The sequence below is a fragment of the Gorilla gorilla genome, chromosome 1, assembly GCF_029281585.2.
Source record: "Gorilla gorilla gorilla isolate KB3781 chromosome 1, NHGRI_mGorGor1-v2.1_pri, whole genome shotgun sequence".
In the NCBI taxonomy this organism is placed as follows: Eukaryota; Metazoa; Chordata; class Mammalia; order Primates; family Hominidae; genus Gorilla; species Gorilla gorilla.
This window is the reverse complement of record NC_073224.2, coordinates 82,363,053-82,384,230: the sequence shown is the minus strand read 5'-3', so window position 1 is coordinate 82,384,230 and position 21,178 is coordinate 82,363,053. Positions and strand designations below refer to the sequence as shown.

The 21,178-nt window shown below is 36.0% G+C and overlaps 1 protein-coding gene across 11 annotated transcripts in view; it reads left to right on the top strand.

The window, feature by feature from the left end:
* RABGAP1L (RAB GTPase activating protein 1 like) overlaps positions 1-21,178 on the top strand; it is an 815,258-nt gene that overhangs the window by 205,233 nt on the left and 588,847 nt on the right. For all 11 annotated transcript variants that reach the window (XM_031012360.3, XM_055366257.2, XM_055366261.2 and 8 more), the window contains one exon: positions 11,710-11,860. In XM_031012360.3, the coding sequence (XP_030868220.3) occupies positions 11,710-11,860 (151 nt within the window). The remainder of the gene's footprint in view (positions 1-11,709; positions 11,861-21,178) is intronic.

Sequence of the window (21,178 nt, the reverse complement as noted above, 5' to 3'; positions counted from 1 at the left end):
TGTTTACTGCAGCATTATTCACGATAGCAAAGACTTGGAACTAACCCAAATGTCCAACAATGATAGACTGGATTAAGAAAATGTGGCACATATACACCATGGAATACTATGCAGCCATAAAAAAGGATGAGTTCATGTCCTTTGTAGGGACATGGATGAAATTGGAAAACATCATTCTCAGTAAACTATCTCAAGAACAAAAAACCAAACACCGCATATTCTCACTCATAGGTGGGGATTGAACAGTGAGACCACATGGACACAGGAAGGGGAATATCACACTCTGGGGACTGTTGTGGGGTGGGGGGAGGGGGGAGGGATAGCATTGGGAGATATACCTAATGCTAGATGACGAGTTAGTGGGTGCAGTGCACCTACATGGCACATGTATACATATGTAACTAACCTGCACAATGTGCACATGTACCCGAAAACTTAAAGTATAATAAAAAAAACAAAAAAACAAAAAACATACCATTACCTCAAAAAGCAAAAAACAAAAAACAAAAAAAAACCTGCAGCTAACATCTAACTTAAGAATGACAGATCCCAAAACTGGGAATAAGGTAGGGATATCCACTCTCATGACTCTTACTCAACTTAGTACTAGAGGTCTTAGCGAGTGTAACAGGCAAGAAAAAGAAATAAAAGGCAAACAAGATTGGAAAGAAAAATATAACACTGTCTCTATTTGCAGAGATGTGATTGTCTGTGTAGAAAACCCCAAGGAATCTACAAAACAAACAAACAAAACTCCTAGATCTAATAAATGAGTTTTACAGTGTTAAAAGATACAAGATCAATATGTGCACATCAGTTTCATTTCTATACACTGGCAGTGAAAAATTGGAAATAGAAATTTTGAAACAAAAAAGCACCATAAAGGAAAACCATGAAATAGATAGAAATCTAACAAATTGTGAGCTAAATATATACTTTGACATACTAGAAAACAGTAATCAAAGACATCAAAGAAGACAGAAATAAATGAAGATATACGCTATGTTCATGGAATGAAAAAATCTCAATATTATTAAGATTTCAGTTATTCCCAAAGTAATCTTAAAATTAGTGCATTTCCAATAAAAATCTCAGCAGATTTTTTGGTAGCAACCAACAAGCTGATTTTAAAATTTATATAGGAAGCAGAGTAACTAGAATAGCCAAAACAATTTTGAAAGTGAAGAACACAACGGAAAGGCATATTACCTGATTTCTAGGTTTACTGTAGAACTACAGTAATCAAAAGAGTATTGATACAAGGATAGACACTGAGATTAGTGGCATAGAAAAGAGAGTTCAGAAATAGAGCCACGCAATCTAAACAGACATTTTCTAAAGAAGACATACAAATGGCCAAGTAGCACATAAAAAGGTGCTCAATATCATTAACCATCAGGGAAATGCCAATCAAAGCTACAGTGAGATACCACTTCATACCCACTACGATGTCAGTCATTACAAAGACAGATAATAACAAGTGTTGGCAAGAATGTGGAGACATTGAAAGCGTATCATAGCAACTGCAACTCTCATGTTGCTGGTGGAAATACAAAATGGTGTAGCCATTTTGGAAAATAGCATGGTATTTTATAAAATTGAAGACCCTTCTTATACCACCCCAGCAATTCCATTCCCACTGCTGTGTGTTTACCAAAGTGAAATTAAAACCTGTATGTGAATGTTTATGATAGCCTTGCTCATAATTACCCCAAACTGCAAACAACCCAAATGTCCGTCAAAAGTAAATGGATCAACCAACTGTGGTATATTCATTCTATGGAATGCTACTGAGCAATTAAAAGAATGAACTGATATACATTACAACTGATGGATCTCAAGTGCATCATGTTAAGTGACCTATGCCAAAGTCAAGTGACTTAATACTATGTTATTCCATTTGTATGAAATTCTGGAAAAGCCAAAACTATCATCATAGGAAGCATGTCAGTAGTTGTTAAGGACTGGTGGTATTGACTACAAGAGGGTCCAGGGAATTTGGGTATGGGGGGAATGAGGGAACTATCCTGTATCTTGGTTATGGTAGTGCTCACAAACCTATGTGCATTTGTCAAATCTCACAGAATTGTATACTAAAAACGTGAATTTTACTCTGTATAAATTGTGCCTTAAATAAATGACAAAAATGAAAAAAAAGCCCAGAGTTTTAACTGCAGTAGGTGCTGAAGCAAGAATAGTGTCACTAAACCAAAAAAAGGAAAAAAAGGAAAAAAAAAGGAATTTATGTCTTATACATAGATGGCTATTTGAAATGTGTTCTTTTCTCTTGTCGGAACAGTGCCTTCATTATACCTTGCATATCCATTTTTCTCTCTTTATTTTGTAATATTTATTATAGGTAACTCTGTCTTAACTAACTTTTCTCTTCTTATCCTGCAAAGTTATGTCAAATGCACATGACCTCCTTAAAGTCACTGTTGTTTTAGAGACATCTCCTACAGTTTCTAGAGTATAGTAGGTGCTCAATTCATATTTATTGACTGAATTTTTGGATGAAATATCTCTTACCACTACAGATTTCTGTCCAATTTTATGAACATTTTATATATCTATATTTGGTAATTAATTATTCTTGTCTTATATAGTGTTTTAAGAAATCTAAGTTGTAATATTCTCCATTAGGTTATACATAGATTCATTTATCTTATATCTGGCTTCATCTTGAACCCTGGGAATGTTACTTGACTAATTTGTGTCTTGATCATGTCATGGTGAGATATTTTGATTTAGCCATTTTAAAAACATCATTCTGACTGCCCAGTGAAAAATGGATTATAAGGGAACAAAGGTGGAAGCAGGCAGATTAGGTAGAATGCTATTGTAAATAATCTAGGGGAGAGATAATTACATGTTGCACTAGGCTGGTAGCAGAGGGTGACATGTGATCGGATTCTGGATATATTTTAAGAGAGTACTGACTGTATTTGCTTCTCTTTTCTGCGTGGCCTGAGAAAAATAAATAACTGGCCACTGATGTCAGAGTTTTTGGCTTGAGCTACTAGAAAACTTGCTGTTTACTCAAATATAGAAGAGAGATTTGGAGGATAAAATCAAGATTTTGGAGATGTTGAGGTGCATTTAAGACATCCAAGTGACTATGTCCATTGATCAATTTCATGTAACATTGAGTTCAAGGAAAAGATAGGGAAGGAAATATGAGTTTGGGAGTCATCAGTATATAGATGGTTTTTAAAGCTGTTACAACGAAATGGGCGAGATTACTTACGGAGTGAGTTTAGATGAAGACATCATCCAAAGACTGCACCCTCGACCACTCCAGTGTTTGGGAGTTGGAAGTATGAGGAGGATCAGGCAAAGGAGCCCAAGAAAGTACAACCAGTGAGGTAGGAAGAGAATCAAGATAGAAATCCAGTAAACTAAGTCTATCAAGAATGAGACAGTAGTCAAGTGCTGATAGGTGAAGTCCGATGAAGCCTAGAATTCCACTGGATTCAACAATTTAGGTGTCACTGGTGATCTTAAGAACAGTTTCAATGGAGAGGCAGGAATGAAAGCCCAGCTGGATTGGAAATCAGCAGATATAGATAGCTCTTAAAAATAGTTTTGCTATAAAAGGATGATAGGAAACGAGGACACATTAGTAAGTGGATGTGGGTTGAGAGTTTTTTATTAAAATGGGCAATATAGCAAGTTTGTATGTTGTTAGAAAGGATGTAACAGAAAATTTGATAGTGTCAGAGAAAGAGGACATAATTGTAGGATAATTTGATGAATAGGCAAGAAAAGATGTATATGTTGACTAGTGGAGGGGTTGAATTTGGGAGCAGAGATAGCTCATTGTAACAGAAGGAAAGGTGAGGCGTGGTTACAGAAGTAATAACTGACAGTTCAGTGTACTTACTATGTGCCAGGTTCTGTTCTAAGCACTCTCCATGTGTTAATTTAATTGTTGCGGCAGCTCTCTGAGGTAGGTATTATTATATCTTCATTTTAGAGGTGAGAAAACTGAGGCATAGCTATATTAGGTAGCTAGTGTAAAAATACAGAAAACAAAATGGCAGCAACTAAGTAACTTGCTCAAGATCTCACAGCCAATAAGTAATTTGCCCATGATCATATCAAGTAAATGACAGAGCCAGTTTCTGAATCTAAACCACTCTGGTTTTAGAGCCAGAACAGGGTGTGTGTATGTGTGTGTGTGTGTGTGTGTGTGTGTGTGTGTGTGTGTGTGTTTGTGTGTGTTTGTGTTTTCTTTTTTTTTTTGAGATGGAGTTTTACTCTTGTCGCCCAGGCTGGAGTGCAATGGGGCGATCTCGGCTCACTGCAACCTCCACCTCCTGGGTTCAAGCGATTCTCCTGCCTCAGCCTCCTGGGTAGCTGGGATTACAGGTGTGGGCCACCACGCCTGGCTAATTTTTTGTATCTTTAGTAGAGACGGAGTTTCACCATGTTGGCCGGGCTGGTCTTGAACTCCTGACCTCATGATCTGCCTGCCTTGGCCTCCCAAAGTGCTGGGATTACAGGTGTGAGCCACCGCACTGGCCTAGATTAGTTTTTATAAGAGCATGTAGAAGTTCTAGTGAGTGAGTGAATAAACTAGGAAAATCGATAACCCTGGCCCAGGCAGTACTTGAAGCTTCTAGTCATGATTTTAAAGAGAGATTATCAGAATGGCAGTATGGTGGGTAAGAAAACAAAATATTTTGATGACTAAATAAACAGTCAAATAGAGATCTCCACTCGGTTTCTAAAATGCAAGATTTATTACTTGCTTCAATATAAATTTATGAGGCATCATCTTAAACTCTTAGAGATACATAGAAAACAACATAGTTTCTACCTTTGAGGTTTATAATCAATGTAGGTGGGAATGCATACTCATAAGAGATTATTTAACAAAGTAACTGAAACACTGAGGCTGTTTCACATTTCTTGACCACTTTTTTTCCTGTAAAACAAGTCACTTCATTCATTCATTCAACTTTTAAGTCTTAATCATCTATTCTTTCTTGGGGACTTTAACAGACACTGCTGATTTAAAGATGAGTAAGGATAGTTTCTACCCTCAAGGTTTACCATGTTATAGAGGCATGCAGACCTTTAAACAGAAAATTGTGATATAATCAATAAATGCTTCTGTAAGCATTGTAGACCTAATGGAAATTTTTGAATGTACACAGAAATAAAATAATACAGTGAAGTCTCATGTGCCCACTGCCCAGCTTCAATAAAGACAATATCTAACAAATTTCTTTAAGCTGAGACTCCCATTGGGTTTTTCTTTTTTTTTTTTGGAAGGTAATATTGGAGTAGGAAGAACATTGATTAACAGAGAAACAAATTGGGAGGTAATTGCATGGGTTGATGATATTTATACCAGACTCACTGACCCTATGTATAGAGATGAGGCTCCAAATGGGAAAAGACTTCTGAGGTAGAATTGACAGGGTTGCTCAGCTGAAATTCAGTGTACGTTTTTTTCAGAAATAAAATATTTCTAATAATATTTTTATTAATGGACTTTAGGAAATTATTTAAAGGTCCGAGGGAACTGTTTTAAAAAGCTAACATAATTGATTCTTAGACCTTTAGAAAACTTGTTGGATTTTTTACAATTCAAATTTTTTTATTTGGGCCATTATTATAATTATGTCATGATATGAAAAGGGTAACATTTGTGTAAACTACAGAAGTATAAACTACTATGTCTTTTATACAAGGATTGTCAAATATTTTTAATTGTGCTCAAATTTCTTTTTGAAACATTCGATTTAGAAATTTCCTAAGTCTTGGGAAAAATAGGTAGGCATTTACATATAGACATTTTTGTGATTTATGTAGGTAAAGCACCTGTCATGTGGAGTCCTACACTTTGTGCTTTGGGGAAATATTTTTTAAAGTGAGGATACAGTATATATGCTCAGTGAAATTTTAAACGTGTTTGAAAATATTTTGAACTTACTCTTAAATAGCTAGATCATTCTTTTAAAAAAGCAAAACATGAATAAAGTCAGAATTCTTATAATTAAATACACTATCAGAAAGATGTAAAGGAAAAATATTTCAATACTAATTTGAAATCATTAGAAAAAATAAAAATAATATAGAAAACTAAGAACAGACTGTATAAAAAGTTCAGTACTGGAGGTCTTTATAACAGATTGGAGATAAAGGTGTATTGAAGAAATAACTACATGAAAAAAGCACATGAGCTAAAGAAAGGTTGAGAGAGAGAGAGAGAAAACATTTGGGATAGGAGAACTTGTAAAAACAAAACTAGTGGTAGCAAGATTTCTTTTATATGTTGAATATATTCAGAATGGTAATGCTGATGATTTAACTATTATTTAAATAATTTAAAGGATTAGGCAGAATAATATCTGAATAACTGCTTCAGGTTTTGAGATGCATGGAAAACTTAAAAAAGTTTAAAGACAAACATAAAGGTAGTGCTTACTGTGAATACTTAGTAAGTCAACTTTTAGCAGGAAGAATATGCAGGAAGATTTTCTAACCAAAAAGACTAAGTGAACATTGGAGGAAAATAATTGGGTATTGGATTATTACATCAAGTAAAGTCACCTTCAAATCGGTCATTCTTTTTTATTGAGTAAGAGAAAATTGGTACATAGCCACCTACTTCCACCTCCTATCAAAATTTCTGTAATTCCATTGGTGACTTTTCAGTGGTCACATTCAATGACTTTTATCCCCCTCATCTCTTGCTTTTTCTGCTGTTTTTATTGAATAAGAGAAAATTGATACATATTTAGTGAGCATTTTAATTGTATTTTTCATGGCTATTCATTACTTATCATCAGAGTGGGAAAATGTATTCTGAATTAATATGCTTTTCATCTTCATAATGACCTTTAATCTATCCTTTTTCTTGAAACATTTCTTAATGTAGGTCGTATAACTTCTCCGTATCTAGTTCTTCTCATTATTGCGGGATGGAGAAATCTCCGACCTTTCTTGATGCCACCTCATCTTTTAATTTCAGTTGTAGTCTTTTCCTTTCTAGAGAGAACTTTTTCAAATAGGTCGTGCTGCTGGTGTCATATTCTCATATCTCATAGCCACCTACTTCCACCTCCTATCAAAATTTCTCTAATTCCATTGGTGACTTTTCAGTGGTCACATTCAATGACTTTTATCCCCCTCATCTCTTGCTTTTTCTGCTGTTTTTGTTAGAAATAACTCTTTCCCTTTGAAATTTTATCTCCCAATAGACACCTTTAAAAGTAGAGTTCTTATATGCCTAAGTAGTTTCAAGAAAATCCTCTTTGAAAGCAAAGGAAATCCACTAGATGAGTCCATGACATTTTTTTGATCCTATTAAATTCAGTGAGAATGTTTGCTTCTAAAAAAGCATTCTTTTTCGTTTAGCTTTAGTAATTGACATATTAATTTCATTTCATAATTATATTCATTCACTTACCAAAAATGTATTAAATGCCTTTTATATGTGGGGCACTGTTTCTAGGTGCTTAAGATATATAAGTAAAGAAGACAAAGATTCTTGCCATTGTGGAGTTTCTATTCATGCATTAAAACCTAGCCAATTACTGTATGATTAATAGATATTTGATTTATGTATGACTTTAAAAATAATTGTATTAGGTATCCGTCTTGTTTCTAGGGTAGAGTTCAGCATGTATCATAACTAGTTGCCTATTTTCAAGTTCCTGATAGCTACAGTTAATGTATCAAAGCAATGGCAATGTGTAATTACATTTTAATCAGAAATATAGAAAGCAATGATTATTTTTATAAATTTCTCTTTTACTTATTTGGATCTTCTCTGGTCATAGATATATACTAGCAGCATCTGGCTTAATATTTATTAGTACTTCTCAAGTGATAGGGTGCTGTATGCAGTATAATTGCTGTACTGTTACTTGGGATAACCAGTAAAATAAGGCTGTTAATCAAGCAGTGTTATGAGTGACCCAGTTCTTTTTAAATCTCTGTCTCTAAAGATAAATAGTGCTTTGATTTTTAAGAGAGGAGAAAAGACATTTTCATTATGCCTGGCCAAACAAGTGGCTGAGGGTCAGCTAGAAACTGAATGTCAATTGAGTTAGATTATATTATGGTAAAGTATTCATTGGGGACTGTTGACTATTAAGCTTAAGGAGTATGTTTATGTATGTGTGTATGCATGTGTAGGAAGAGATATTCAAACTTTAAAATATAGTTAAATCATTATGTTATTATATATCATTATATAAAATATTACAGTTAAATCATTATACAAAATAATCTGGGCCAACCGAGTATTTAATCAAGCTGCTTGTTATTTTCATTCTGCGTACAATGTTGGAAATATGTTATAGTAGGTCCAGTGAATGTTAGGAGGCTATTGCAGAGGTCTGGGGAGGATAAAGTTGGTTGCAGTTGAGATGGAAGTGCATGAACTTTGTAGAGGTTGAGAAAATAAGATGTATTAGACTTCGTGGTGGATTAGTAATAGATGATGGGGCAAAAATAATTCCTAGGTTTCCAGTTTGGATGGAGTGTGGTAACAATTTCTGAGGTGGAATACCCTGGAAAATGACCAGGTTGAGGGAGAGGAAACTGAGTTCAGACTTGGACATACTGACTTTGAGGTGCCTTTGAGCTTCTAGAACTTGGGATACATGTTTATAGGTGATAATGCCTACAGACAAGAGAATGAAAGAAAAGGGCAAGAGTAAAGAGAGATAACTTTAAGCCCTTAAGAGGTTAATAGAGGAGAAGCAATCAACAATGGAGTTTGTGAAGGTGGATAAAGAAGTAGTGCTTTGTCACTGAAGCCAAGGGAAACAGATTGGTCAACAGTGAAAGGACTGAAAGTATGTCTTGAATCCAGTGGGACGTGGAGAGAAGTCATAGATCATTTAAGTGAAAACTTTTCAAGGAGAGATGCAGAAGCCATGTTGAACTGAATTGAGGTAGGAGTTGGAGGGGAAGAAATAGAGATAGTGCTTCCATACCAACTCTTGAAATTTGTTGCACAGGGTAAGAGTGTGATGGAGAATTACGCATGGCATTGAAGAAAGGATTTTTTTCAATGTTCTTAATTTTTAAATTTTGAGACAGGGTTTCATTCTGATGCCCTGCCTGGTACGATCTTAGCTCATTTGGTCTCAACCTCTGAGGCTCAGGTGATTCTCCCACCTCAGCCTCCCAAGTAGCTGGAACTACAGGCACATGCCACCATGGCCGGCTAAGTTTTTTGTATTTTGTTTTTTTTCTAGAGATGGGGTTTTGCCGTGTTGCCCAGTCTGGAACTGGTCTGGAACTGGTCTGAACACCTGGGCTCAAACGATCCGCCTGCTTTGGCCTCCCAAAGTGCTGGGATTATGGATATGAGCCACTGTGCCCAGCCAAGAAAGGACTCTTTCACATGGAGTTTTAAGTAATTTAATTTATTGGAGTTTTAATAGCTGTAGAGACACGGTGATGACTTGCTGATCTCTATATAACATGTAACATATACTATATTTAACTACTTTGGATTTCCCTTACATGATATTATAAATTATTGGACTCATAATTTAGAATATTTTGCATTTAATTTGAGAGGAAATGACCTTTGCTCTTTGTACATCATTGCTTTTAATTAACCCAGTTTTCTATACTGATACCCTTAACCCATATGTTTTTCCTATTCAACAGTATAATCACAGCCAAACGTTAAATTACAAAAAGATCCTTTTATGACTAATCCTGGCTCTCTTGTGGCATAATATTCCTTGTCAAATAGTTTATTCAGGTGGAAGTCTTCTGAAGAATAATTAATACTCTTCCTCTACTTGACATATTTTGTGAAGCATAATTATCTATGATGTTTTTCCAAATTAACTAAAATTATGTTTTAATTTAAAGCCACGAGAGAAGTTTAAAGAATTGAAATGACTTCTTGTGTTTTATGATTATAAAAGAATTTAAAATCATTAGAAATATTTCAGACAGCATAGGAAAATAAAAGGGCTACTTTCCCTCTTAATTCTATTACACAGATATTTTGGAGTATGTTCTTCCATATTATTTTTCTATGCATGTCTAAAAGCAGGTTTCAAAATAGCGGTTATGGAGGTGTATTTAAACTAACACCTATTTACTAATTTGAAACTTGCTTTTGTCACTTGGCAGCATAACTGTTATTTTAAGGTATGGTAGCACATTAAATCATATAAACTCTGCCTTTCTCTAGTTTATTTTTGCTTCAAGCCCATCAGTATTATCAGCTTAGTTTCTCTAACCCAGCAATACAAAAGCTTAGCTAGAAAAGGCTAAAAGAAACCATTAAATCTGATGGTTTACTAAAATTATTAATGGGATGAGTTTACTTGAACTTGTTTCAGTTGTGGAAGTTTTAGTTTTTTTCTGAGATAGCCCAAATATGACAGTATGGGGAAAGCAAGGAATATATTTTCAGAGGAAGGTATGCCAATACTGGGGTTTGAGCTAGAGGTAGAAGAGTGTGTATAATCTAGTGAAGCAGGTGGGAGGCCACTTTTAGAAAATAGACATGTGAATTCTATGACTTTCGAGGCTCAAAACTTGAAACCAGAGCCTGGGGTGTTAGATCAAACCAGAGTACATTGTCAAGGTTTGGAGTCCCAGTGGTTGCACCAGAGTCAGCTCTAATAGATAAAAAATGAGCATCAAATACAAGTAAAGTCTGAGCAAAAAGGCATAGAATATAGTTCCAGATTCAAGCTAGGCACCAGGAAAAAGATGACAAATGAAATTGCATTCACAATATTGAGATATGCAATTCAGTTTCTTGGTCAGATGGGCATAGTAGCATATTTACTATGTTGTGATCATTGATTTTAGGAGGAGAGATCTTTGCCTTTGTTCTGATGCTGCACACCTTTGGGATGTGGTAAAGCCTGATAAGTATATGTTGCTTCCCCAGCAAGTTGGAGTTGTTGTGTAGGTTCTGGTGATTGTAGGAAAGGGTTAGGTCCTTCCTTTAATGAGCACTTGCTGTTGTAACAAGTCAGGGAGACAAATTCAGACATGTAAACAATAATGAACTCTTCTTACTAGAAAACCTATCTTAGGTCGTTTTAACTTGGAGGTTCATTGATATCTAAGTTTATGCTTGAACAAAGAATTCCAAGTTAGGTCATCAAGAGATAGGGCTTCCTGGAGGACCTGGGAGTCAGGATGTGGCTGCCAGGTAAAACTTGACTATAATATGTATGCCTTATGCCTCCTATACTGTGGAGTCTGTCTGTGGCACTTGGCCCAGCTCAGCTTGGCCTCAGAGAAGTGGGTATAGTCAAGGTGTGATAGGCCTATGATCCATTTTCAACATCATTTCCTGAACTCTATTTCCTACCACACATCATTGTCCAGCTTGCTGTACATTCATTTCAGGGGATCCAGATGGTTCTTTTTATGCCTTGAAATGTTGCCTAGCAATATATAACTAACACGTTAATTATTATGAGTAAGTCCATAGGATGATTTTTAAAAGTAAGTGAGAAGAAGAAAAAGCTTTTCCTGGAGGTAGAATTACCTGGTTCACCAATAAGAAGATGAGATCAATAAAAAAATTGAAGATATAACTGAGCTTAAGCAGTACTATTGTTTAATGCCCCCCCACAAACTGTTTTCTCTTGACCCAAGGCTTACACTTTTATATAAACTAGTATACTTTTCATGGCAGCAGCAGTTCAGGAGTTGTAAAGGGAGTGTGAATGGATTATTTTCTTGTCTTCTCAGGCACAGTAACCTTGGTGCACGACCGAAAGGGCTGTCTACTCTGGTGAAGAGTGGTGTCCCTGAAGCATTGAGGGCAGAGGTATGGCAGTTATTGGCAGGCTGCCATGACAACCAGGCAATGCTGGATAGATACCGAATTCTTATCACAAAGGTAGGAAGAAGTTCTTTTCATATTATTTTCATTGGATGACCTATTAAATAAATCCTAGTTTTCATAGCTCCCATAAGCCATAAATGCTTTGAACTTCTTCATGAATATATTGACGTCATGAAGTCAGTACTTCTACCTTTTGTTCTGAACACTTGTAGTGGTAAACAATGCACTTAGTCATCTATGAACATTGTATGCCTTGGTTTTTATCTTTTCATTCAAGTGATTTTATAATAGCTATTTACCAAATTGGAATATATTTATATTTCAAGTGTTTTCTAACTTTTCAATTAACCTTTTTTAATTGTATGAGATTTATATAGTTATAATCATACATAGTTACTCTAGTATAATTTTACAATAACATTAAACTGAAATTAAAAATTCTTCTGTGCTTATGTCACCTTACATTTAAATAATGTAGATACTTGCCCTTTTTCTGTCAGGGGCCCTTGATTCCACTGTAAATTCCTTTGCTTATGTCTAAATACCTGGTTTTAGAGCATAAGTAAAGGTAGGTGTTGGCCTTGACCCTGGACTCACCACCCTAGGTCTTACCACCTAATTACTTAATCTACTCTAAATACTGTATTTTAAAATAATAGTAAAATTTTATTTTTTAATTTAAAGGAACCTCTCGTCATAATGAGATTTTTATAATCAAGACTTTGTTCCTCAGACTATATGAACTTTTAGAACTTTTTATCTGCTGTAATTTCTTTTTACTTTTCTTTCCTCTTTGCCTCCTTCCCTTCCATAAATATTTTCTGAGTGCCTAGTATAATTATCACTGCTGAATTCAGTTTGTTCTTAATTTAACTTTTTTTTTTTTAAATTGATGGCCTCTACATTGGAATATGCAAGATGATCCATTGGTGTGTGGGAAAAAATGTCCAAAGTTCCATTTGTATTTCTTTTAAATAAGTACACCAAAGGATACTAAGCTATACTAATATTTGGTGTGCCATAGTACTGAGGCTTTATGAGGTCCTTGGGTCCAGTGGCCACTGGTCCCACATGGTTCAGGAGTGACCTTAGGGAAGAATGGAACTTACACACTTTGGAGGAATAATTGTGGGGCTCACACTCGTATATTAACTTCCAAAATATTATAGGTTTCTTGCAGTTTGCATGTGTTAGATTAAGTGGATTTACAGGTTATCTAGATGTAACTTAATCCTCATAAAATGTGTGATTGGCTTAAAAAGATTACTATCACAGGATGCTGCATGTCAAGTTTTTTTTTTAATTTAATATGTTCCTCCAGGGAAGAATTAATATTATGATAATGACAAAGCAACTACTTTTGGAAACAAACTCATGTTACAGAGATGGACATTTTGAAACATGTGGCAATTTAAACACCTCTGTGATTTTTTTCATTGAAATAACATGCATCACTATAAAAAACCTTACATCTTCACACTTAAAAACCTGGAATCAGAAACTTTAAATATGTTTAAAACTTATACAAGTAGTTGCAGAGAATTTGGAACTGATTGTTAAAAGCATATAAACACAACACCTTCTGATTTGTTCATATGAATATCTAGAAGCTGGTGTGGTGGCATATGCCTGGAGTCTCAGCTATTGAGAGGCTGAAGTGGGAGGACTCCCTGAGGTCAGGAACTTGCACCTGTGACTAGCCACTACACTTTGGCTTGGGCAACATAGCAAGACCCTGTCTCTAAAAAAAAAAAAAAAAAAAGAAAGAATACCTAGAGAAAGTAGATATTTCCTAGCCAAATTTCAACAAAATGATTGATGAGTGGGACTGAAAAAATGATGTACATCTACTTGGGTCTGTGGATCTTTGTAAGTCTTTTTTAGATATGATAACAAAACCATGAATCAAAAAACTGATGCAGAAACAAGTTTTCATTGTTGTTTTATAAACTGCTATAACAAACATATTAAAAATAGTGACCCATATTTTATGATTATTTTTATATAAAATGTTTAGAATAGGCAAACCTATAGAGACAGAAAGTAGACTAATAGTTGCCAGGGTTTGGAGGAAAAAGGAATTGGGGGTCACTGCTAACAGATATATGGAGTTTGTTTTTAGATGATGGAAATATTCTGGAATTAGACGGTGGTGACAGTTGCTCAAGATTATGAATATACTAAAAACCACTGAACTGTACACTTCTAAATGGTGAATTTTATGTTATGTTTAACACAATAGAAAAATTCACACGCACACAAAAAGATCCATATTCAATATTGAATAGTATTTTATAGCATTTTTAATTATCTTTTTTACATCCTATCTAAATTTCTGTGCTTTATAATATCTATAATATATTAGTATAGTAGCACTTGTACATGATAAATATATATATGTTAGATATTTATGCCTAGAAGTTTTTATCGATGGAGTATCTGATTGAAATTTTCAGAGATCATAACTCTGGGTATCAGATTACTTTTTCTTGTAAATAATAAACTAAATTATATACTTTTATTGGCCGCCATGGGGTAGGAGGTAACTGCCATACCGCTTTTTTCACTAAGAGGCTTTCATAATTCATACCTTTAAAAATTTTAAGGGAAAAATGTAAAGAATACCATCCCCTGATATTATTTATGAATTCTTGATAAACAGTGTATGTTCATATAGTGAGAAAATTTTTATCATTTATACCAAACACCATGGTAGTTTTAACTATACAACTTGCAAAAAATACTTTAAGATCAAGAGATAGGGCTGGGCTCAGTGGCTCATGCCTGTAATTCCAACAGTTTGGAAGGTGGAGGTGGGAGGGTGGCTTGAGCCCACGATTTCAAGAGCAGCCTAGGCTACATAGTGAGACCCTGTCTCTACAAAAAAAAAAAAAAAAAAAAAAAATTAGCTGGGCATGGTTGCACATACCTGTAGTCCCAGCTGTTTGAGAGGCTGAGATGGGAGGATTGCTTGAGCCCAGGAGATCGAGGCTGCAGTGGGCTGTGATTGTGCCATCAAACTTCAGTTCAGCTGGGGTGACAGAGTGAGACCCAGTCTCAAACCACAAAAAACAGAATGGCAAAAATCATTTTCATTGAATAAAATATATGGAAGATACTTGGAGGCTGATAAATTACATTTTGTAGATTTCTTCCCTCTGAAGTTCTAGCTGTGATTTACTTTCTGCCAGTGAAGATTGCGGGGAGGCAAAAGCCATATTTTCTCTGGCAGTGTGGTTGGCAGATACCTGGGCTTCACCAGTTGTGAGGTTTTTGCATCTGCCTCTGGGCATTTCATTCTCAATCACTTGCCTTCACTCTGGGATTACTGTTTCCTGTGGTTTCCTATCCTGAGTGGCCACAGCAACCTTCTGATTCTCTGGACTGTAGCTGTGGTGACACACCTAAAGAGCTGGAAGGGCAAAAGACTGCTACAGCAGGATGTTCAGTCTTCAGTCTTTTGCCCTTTCAGCTCTTTCAGTGTTTAAGGACCTTCATTCCTGCATTACATCTTTTTTGAAATAGTTTACCTGATTAAACCCTGTCTGATACACTTGGCATATATTTGTCTCCTTGTTGTCACAAGATGGCTTTTCTACACCCAGCATTACATTTAGAAAAGAAGAAAAGAAAAACAAAGTCTACTCAAGGTAGCCAAACTTGAGTCTAAGAGCCCAGTCCTCCAGACTGCCAGCTTTGTTCAAGACTTCTGACATCAGCCACAATTTGGGGGTTCTTAGTGCCACCCCGACTTCAGACCAGCTAGCTTCAAACTTGTAGATCCTCACAGACTTCCTCAGGTTTGATAATTTGCAAGAATAACTCACAGAACTCAGTAAAGTGCTATACTTAAACAATTGTAGTTTAGTGTTTTTTTTTGTTTGTTTGTTTTTTTAGTAGCAAAAAGATACAAATCTGAACCAGCCAAAGGAAGACATGTATAGGGCAGAATGTGGGACTAGGAGAATTCCAAATTTGAAGCTTCCATCATTCTCACGGATATGTTACCCTCCTGGTATTATCCTCAAGGGCTCATTACCTGCCTAGCATCAATATGTAGCAATATACACTTGGAGTATTGCCAATCAGGAAGCTCACCTAGTTTTGGTGTCCAGAGTTTTTATTGGAGTTTTATTACATAGGCATGATTGATTGGATCATTACCTGTCTGGTAGAACTCAATCTCTACGCTCCCCTCCTTTCCTCCCCAGAGGAAAAGAAGGTAGGGACACAGCCAAACCATATCGTATTGGGGCTGTTGCGTGGCTCAAAACCCCAGTGCTGTAATCACACGGTTGGTCTTTGTGGCTTGGCCAGCCTACGTCATGAGTCTTCTTCTTAGTGTAAACTATCTGGGGGCTTACCATGAATCATCTGATTAACATAAACTATCAGATGTGGTTAGAGGGGCCCACCACAAATAACAATCCTGTTGTTCAGGAAATTTCAAGGGTTAAAAGGTTACTGTCCATGGGCTGGAAAAAAGGCTAGACTTCTCTTTGGCATTTCTGAACCAAGTCTATCACCCTTTTAAAGAGTTTTTCTTAAGCACCAAACAACAACTCCATCTATATATTCTTGACCAGAATTCTGGCTACTATCTTCATGGAAAACTAGAAATGTTTTTTAAAAGATAGACACATTGATTTATCCCTCCACCCCCGAAAATCTAGGCTTTTTGTAAACAGGAAAGAGAAAATAGGTATTGAGTAGAAAACTACCTTTCTGTTCCCCAACTGCCTCTTAATAGTGACACTAGTTGAGATCTATTATGGAATGAATTATTCTAAAAATATATGTAAACTTAATTTATTTTAGAACTGTAAATATTTACTAATTGCCACTTGAGATTGATTAGCAATGTGTAATTCAGTTAGTATAATAAATATTTTCACATTCAGCTTATAAATCTATGACAACTTAAAGTTTTTAATGTTATTTCTATTGTTAATACAGTTATCAAAAACATTTTCATACAAACAATATAGAAATGTGTGGCTCTAATCATGTGCGTTTATTCAGGGTCTCAAATCATAAGACTTCTTTGACATAAAGTACAGTGGTATATTTAATTTTATTGTCTTCCTTGCATTATAGTAAAATGAATAATGTCATTTTTTCTAAAAATGATTTTTTCCTTTCACTGTCCTTGGGGTAGCAATGAGATAACAAGTGCCTGTAGCCAAGAGTGTATGTGGGTACTTTGGTGGTGAATACATCTGAGCTTATAGTCACTAAGTAGAAAGGGCATGAACACTCAAGAGTATTTTCTGTAAGAAGTGCCTGCATATTTGGCACTTGTTGGTCATGGTTCAGCAGCTGTTTGTCCTTTCTTTTGGTCCAGTTAATTTTTCCTGTCTTATTAAGGGAATGGCAAGATTTCAAGGTTAGTTAATGAAATGGTTCAGCTTGAACAAACAATTGCTTTATAAAAACCCTACCAGAGGCCTCAGATTACACAGGGAAGAAGGAATATGAAGTATTTTATATTTGTCTGTTCTCACACTGCTATAAGGACCTACCTGAGACTGGGCAATTTATAAAGGAAAGAGGTTTAATTGACTCACAGTTTCACAGGGCTGGGAGGCCTCAGCAAATTTACAATCGTGGCGGAAAGGGAGGCTAACACATCCTTCTTCTCATGGTGGCAGAAAGGAGAAGAATGAGCAGGGGAAATGCCAGATGCTTATAAAACCATCAGATCTCGTGGGAACTCATTATCACGAGAACACCGTGGGGTAAACCGCCCCCATGATTCAGTTATCTCCACCTGGTCCCTCCCATGACACATGAGGATTATGGGAACTACAATTCAAATGAGATTTGGGTAGGGACACAGCCAAACCATACCATATTTCAGAAAATTTACTTAAGGTTTCGCTTCCATGAAAAAGTAGTCTACCATTTAAATCTATAGTAGGAATGTACTGGTTTAGAATTTGAACCCACAAATCACATTCTGAAGCATTCTTTCAGGGGTGGCAAATATACAGCCAGCAGGCTAGGTGGAGCCTACAAATATGCTTTGTATGGCTATCAGTACATCAAAGAATGGTATACACTTATGGATGAAATTTATACTTTCTTTTGCCATGGGCGTATTACTCTATTACTTACGCTCTATCTTTTATACGTTTTAATGCCTGTTTGGTCCTCAAATATATTAGATTTTGTGACTCCATTATAATACTATGTCAGCAGCCATTGCTTGCTTCAGAGGAGGGGGCTATCACAGTGTGCTTGCAATTGATTAATGTCTACTTCCCCAGCAGACTTTAAAATCCACAGGAGCAAAGACCACAACTGTGTTGCTCCTTATGAGATAGCCTATGCCTGGCATAGGGCCTGCCTGACACATTCTAGATGATAAATAAAATTTTTTCCCTCCTAAGAGGAGCATAAGGTCTTAGTTGACTTATTTGTATAGTTATTTATTCTTTTTTTCTTTTCCATCAACTATAGCCTTATATTGTGTTAGGTCCTGGATAAAGCTTTTAAGTATGAAGCAATGTCTTTTTTGTAGGAAACCTATTCATCTTGTTGGGGAGAGCTGTATGCAATGGGTTAATTTGAGCAGCTGTTCCTGGTGAACTAACCTCTTCTCTTTTTGCCAGGGAGGAGGTGGCAGCCATTAAGAATTAGTACCCTAGAGAATTTTGCAATGGTAGTGGGTCATGTAGATTGAGTCACCTTGAATCATGGTAGGTCAATGATTGGCCTACCATGGTAGGATAGACAGTAATATTGAACATAGAATAGGGCCGGGATTACAGTGTGGAACAATTATACTTTATATGGTCTTGTTGGTTTTATAATCTATAGAAAATAAAGTTCTTCATATCATTTTGACTGGTAGTAAATGACTGTAGGGACCAAAGTTTAAAAAAGGGTGAAAATCTCTGGATGAGATTCAAGTGAAAATGAAGCAGGTTAGGAGCTGTAGACCAACTGATAACCTCAATCTGGAACCAAGGACCAAGCAGGACCAGTCAGAAGAGCTGTTATGTGTAAATCCATGTTGAATCACTCTCCACTTCAGAAGGAGCTTTCAGGCACACCTTGCCTTGGTAACAGTGGTAGCTTCGCTTTAGGAGGAGATTTTAGTGCTCACTATGCAGGAAGACCCTGGGTTCGAATCTCAAATTCTGCTACTTACTGGTTGGTGACCTTGGGCAAGCTCCTTAACTATCTTCAGTCTCACTTCCTTTTTTGGTAAAATAGGCATAATAATATGTATCTTACAGGATTATTGTGAGAATTTAATAAGATAATTTATATAAAGCACTCAATGCATGCCTAATACATGATAAGCACTCACCAGTGATGGGGAATGAGGAAAATTATAAAGCAATATATGCATAAATGAAGTTTGAAGTAAGTTTTCAGAATTAACATCATCAGAAAGTACTATAGGAAATATGGAGATTACTGTGGTCTCTTGAGGTCCATGCAGGTTTCAGGGCATTCATCTGAGAAATGGGGAGAAAGAAAACAGGAAGTGTGTAGCACCGTGTTATCTACTTGTACCGCTAATTCATTCATTATTTATCAAACAGCATCTCTTCTGTATCAGAGGCTATGCTAAGCACTAGACATGTAAAGAAGACTAATACCTATACCCTATCCTTGAGGAGTTTACAGCCCAGTGGGGGAAGATAGTCAAAAAGGCAAAGAAGCAGCGATAACATGGTTAAGCACTGTGACACAGGTACGAGCAAAGTGACAAGTGAGGACAAAGACTGGATACAGCCATTTCTGCCTAGGAACAGAGAACGGGAGTATGTGTTTAGGCTGAGGCAATGCCATGCATAAACACACAGAGTTGTGAAAGGTCCTGCCATGGTCAGGGGCTGTAAGAAGTTCAGTATGACCCATGGGAGTACTCTAGACTCTACAGTCTAAGTGAGCAAAGATGGTATCTGGGTTTTGCTCACTGCTCTAACCTTAGTACTCAATGCTAGGACTGCCCCTCAGTAGATGCTAAACGCTTCCTGAAGGATTTAATGGGGTATGTGGGAGACATTATGTCTAGTGCTTTCATATATCCTCTCCATGTAAGCCTCACAGCTTCTGTGATGTGATTCCCATTTTTACCATCAAGAAAACTGTCACATGGTTACTAAACAGTAGAATCCGTGAACTCAAAAACCCAAAACTAGAATGAAAGGGACAGCTCATCCCTACTTTTGGTCTTGTAAAGATCCTTTAGAAAAACTCTATATTTTTCTGATCATCAGTTATTAAGAGTAATAAAGAAAAGGTTGAAGAAATAAAAGCACTATCTCATTTCTATATACTGTTCATTGTATGGAAATGAAAATTTATAATTCAGAAACTATTCTGTTTCTATCAGGAAACACATATAAACCTTAGAAGTCAGTGAGTAAGAAAGAAGTTTTAAAGCGCCTAACTTCAAGTCATCTCTTTTAAGATGAGTCTTGAGCCTTCAACCATTGTCTGTTGTTACATGATTCCTGCCACTGAGTTGTAGGGTACTACTGCTGCTGATGAATCACTGGAAGACTTTTACCACATATTTCTGAAATCCTGTGTCCTTTATTGTTTATCATTGAGATGTTTTTATTATTCCTGTTAAGCTGCATTTTTCATAACGTTTGAGGTGATCTGAAACGACAATAGAAGGATCATGACCTTGTTCCTGTGTAGAAACAAGCAAACAGTATTTAGAGCTTCTGAAATGAGTACTTCTTAATTGTTGGCTTGAGGACCCACTAAGCAATGATCACATTTTCACATATTCTTAGCCATTTGAAATGGGGATTGTGTATGTTTTAGGGCAAGTCAAATTTTATGTAGCATAACAGAACTGTGTGTGTACTTTCAGTAATTGTATGGCATATATGGTATAGTTTGCCTATCACATCTGCTGGTTTATATAACATAGGAAATATTAGATTGTAGTTGTGTGCTCTTTTGTAAAAATGATCTTGTATGTAACATGTGTACTGTATACTTTGTTAAAATCAAAAGATGCTTTTAATTGATAAGCTTTTAGAAATAATGCCATGAGGTGTTTCTCTCTACCACTTGAATTCCTGTTTTTCTCCCAAATGAATCTTTTCTTTCGAAAGTGTATGTGGTTATATATGAGTGTGTGTGTGTGTGTGTATACCATTTCTTTTCTTCTCTTTTTTTTTTTAAGAGACAGGGTCTCACCATGTTGCTCAAGCTGGAGTGGTGGCTCTTCACAGGTGTGATCATAGTGCACTGCAGTTCATTCTTTTAAAAGGATTTAAGTGCTAGTGTTTGATAGACCTGGATTTAAGATTCACCTCTCCCATGTATTAATTTGTGATCTTGGAACATTGTCCCAACATTCTAAGCCTCAGTTTCATCATTTTTAAAGCAGGC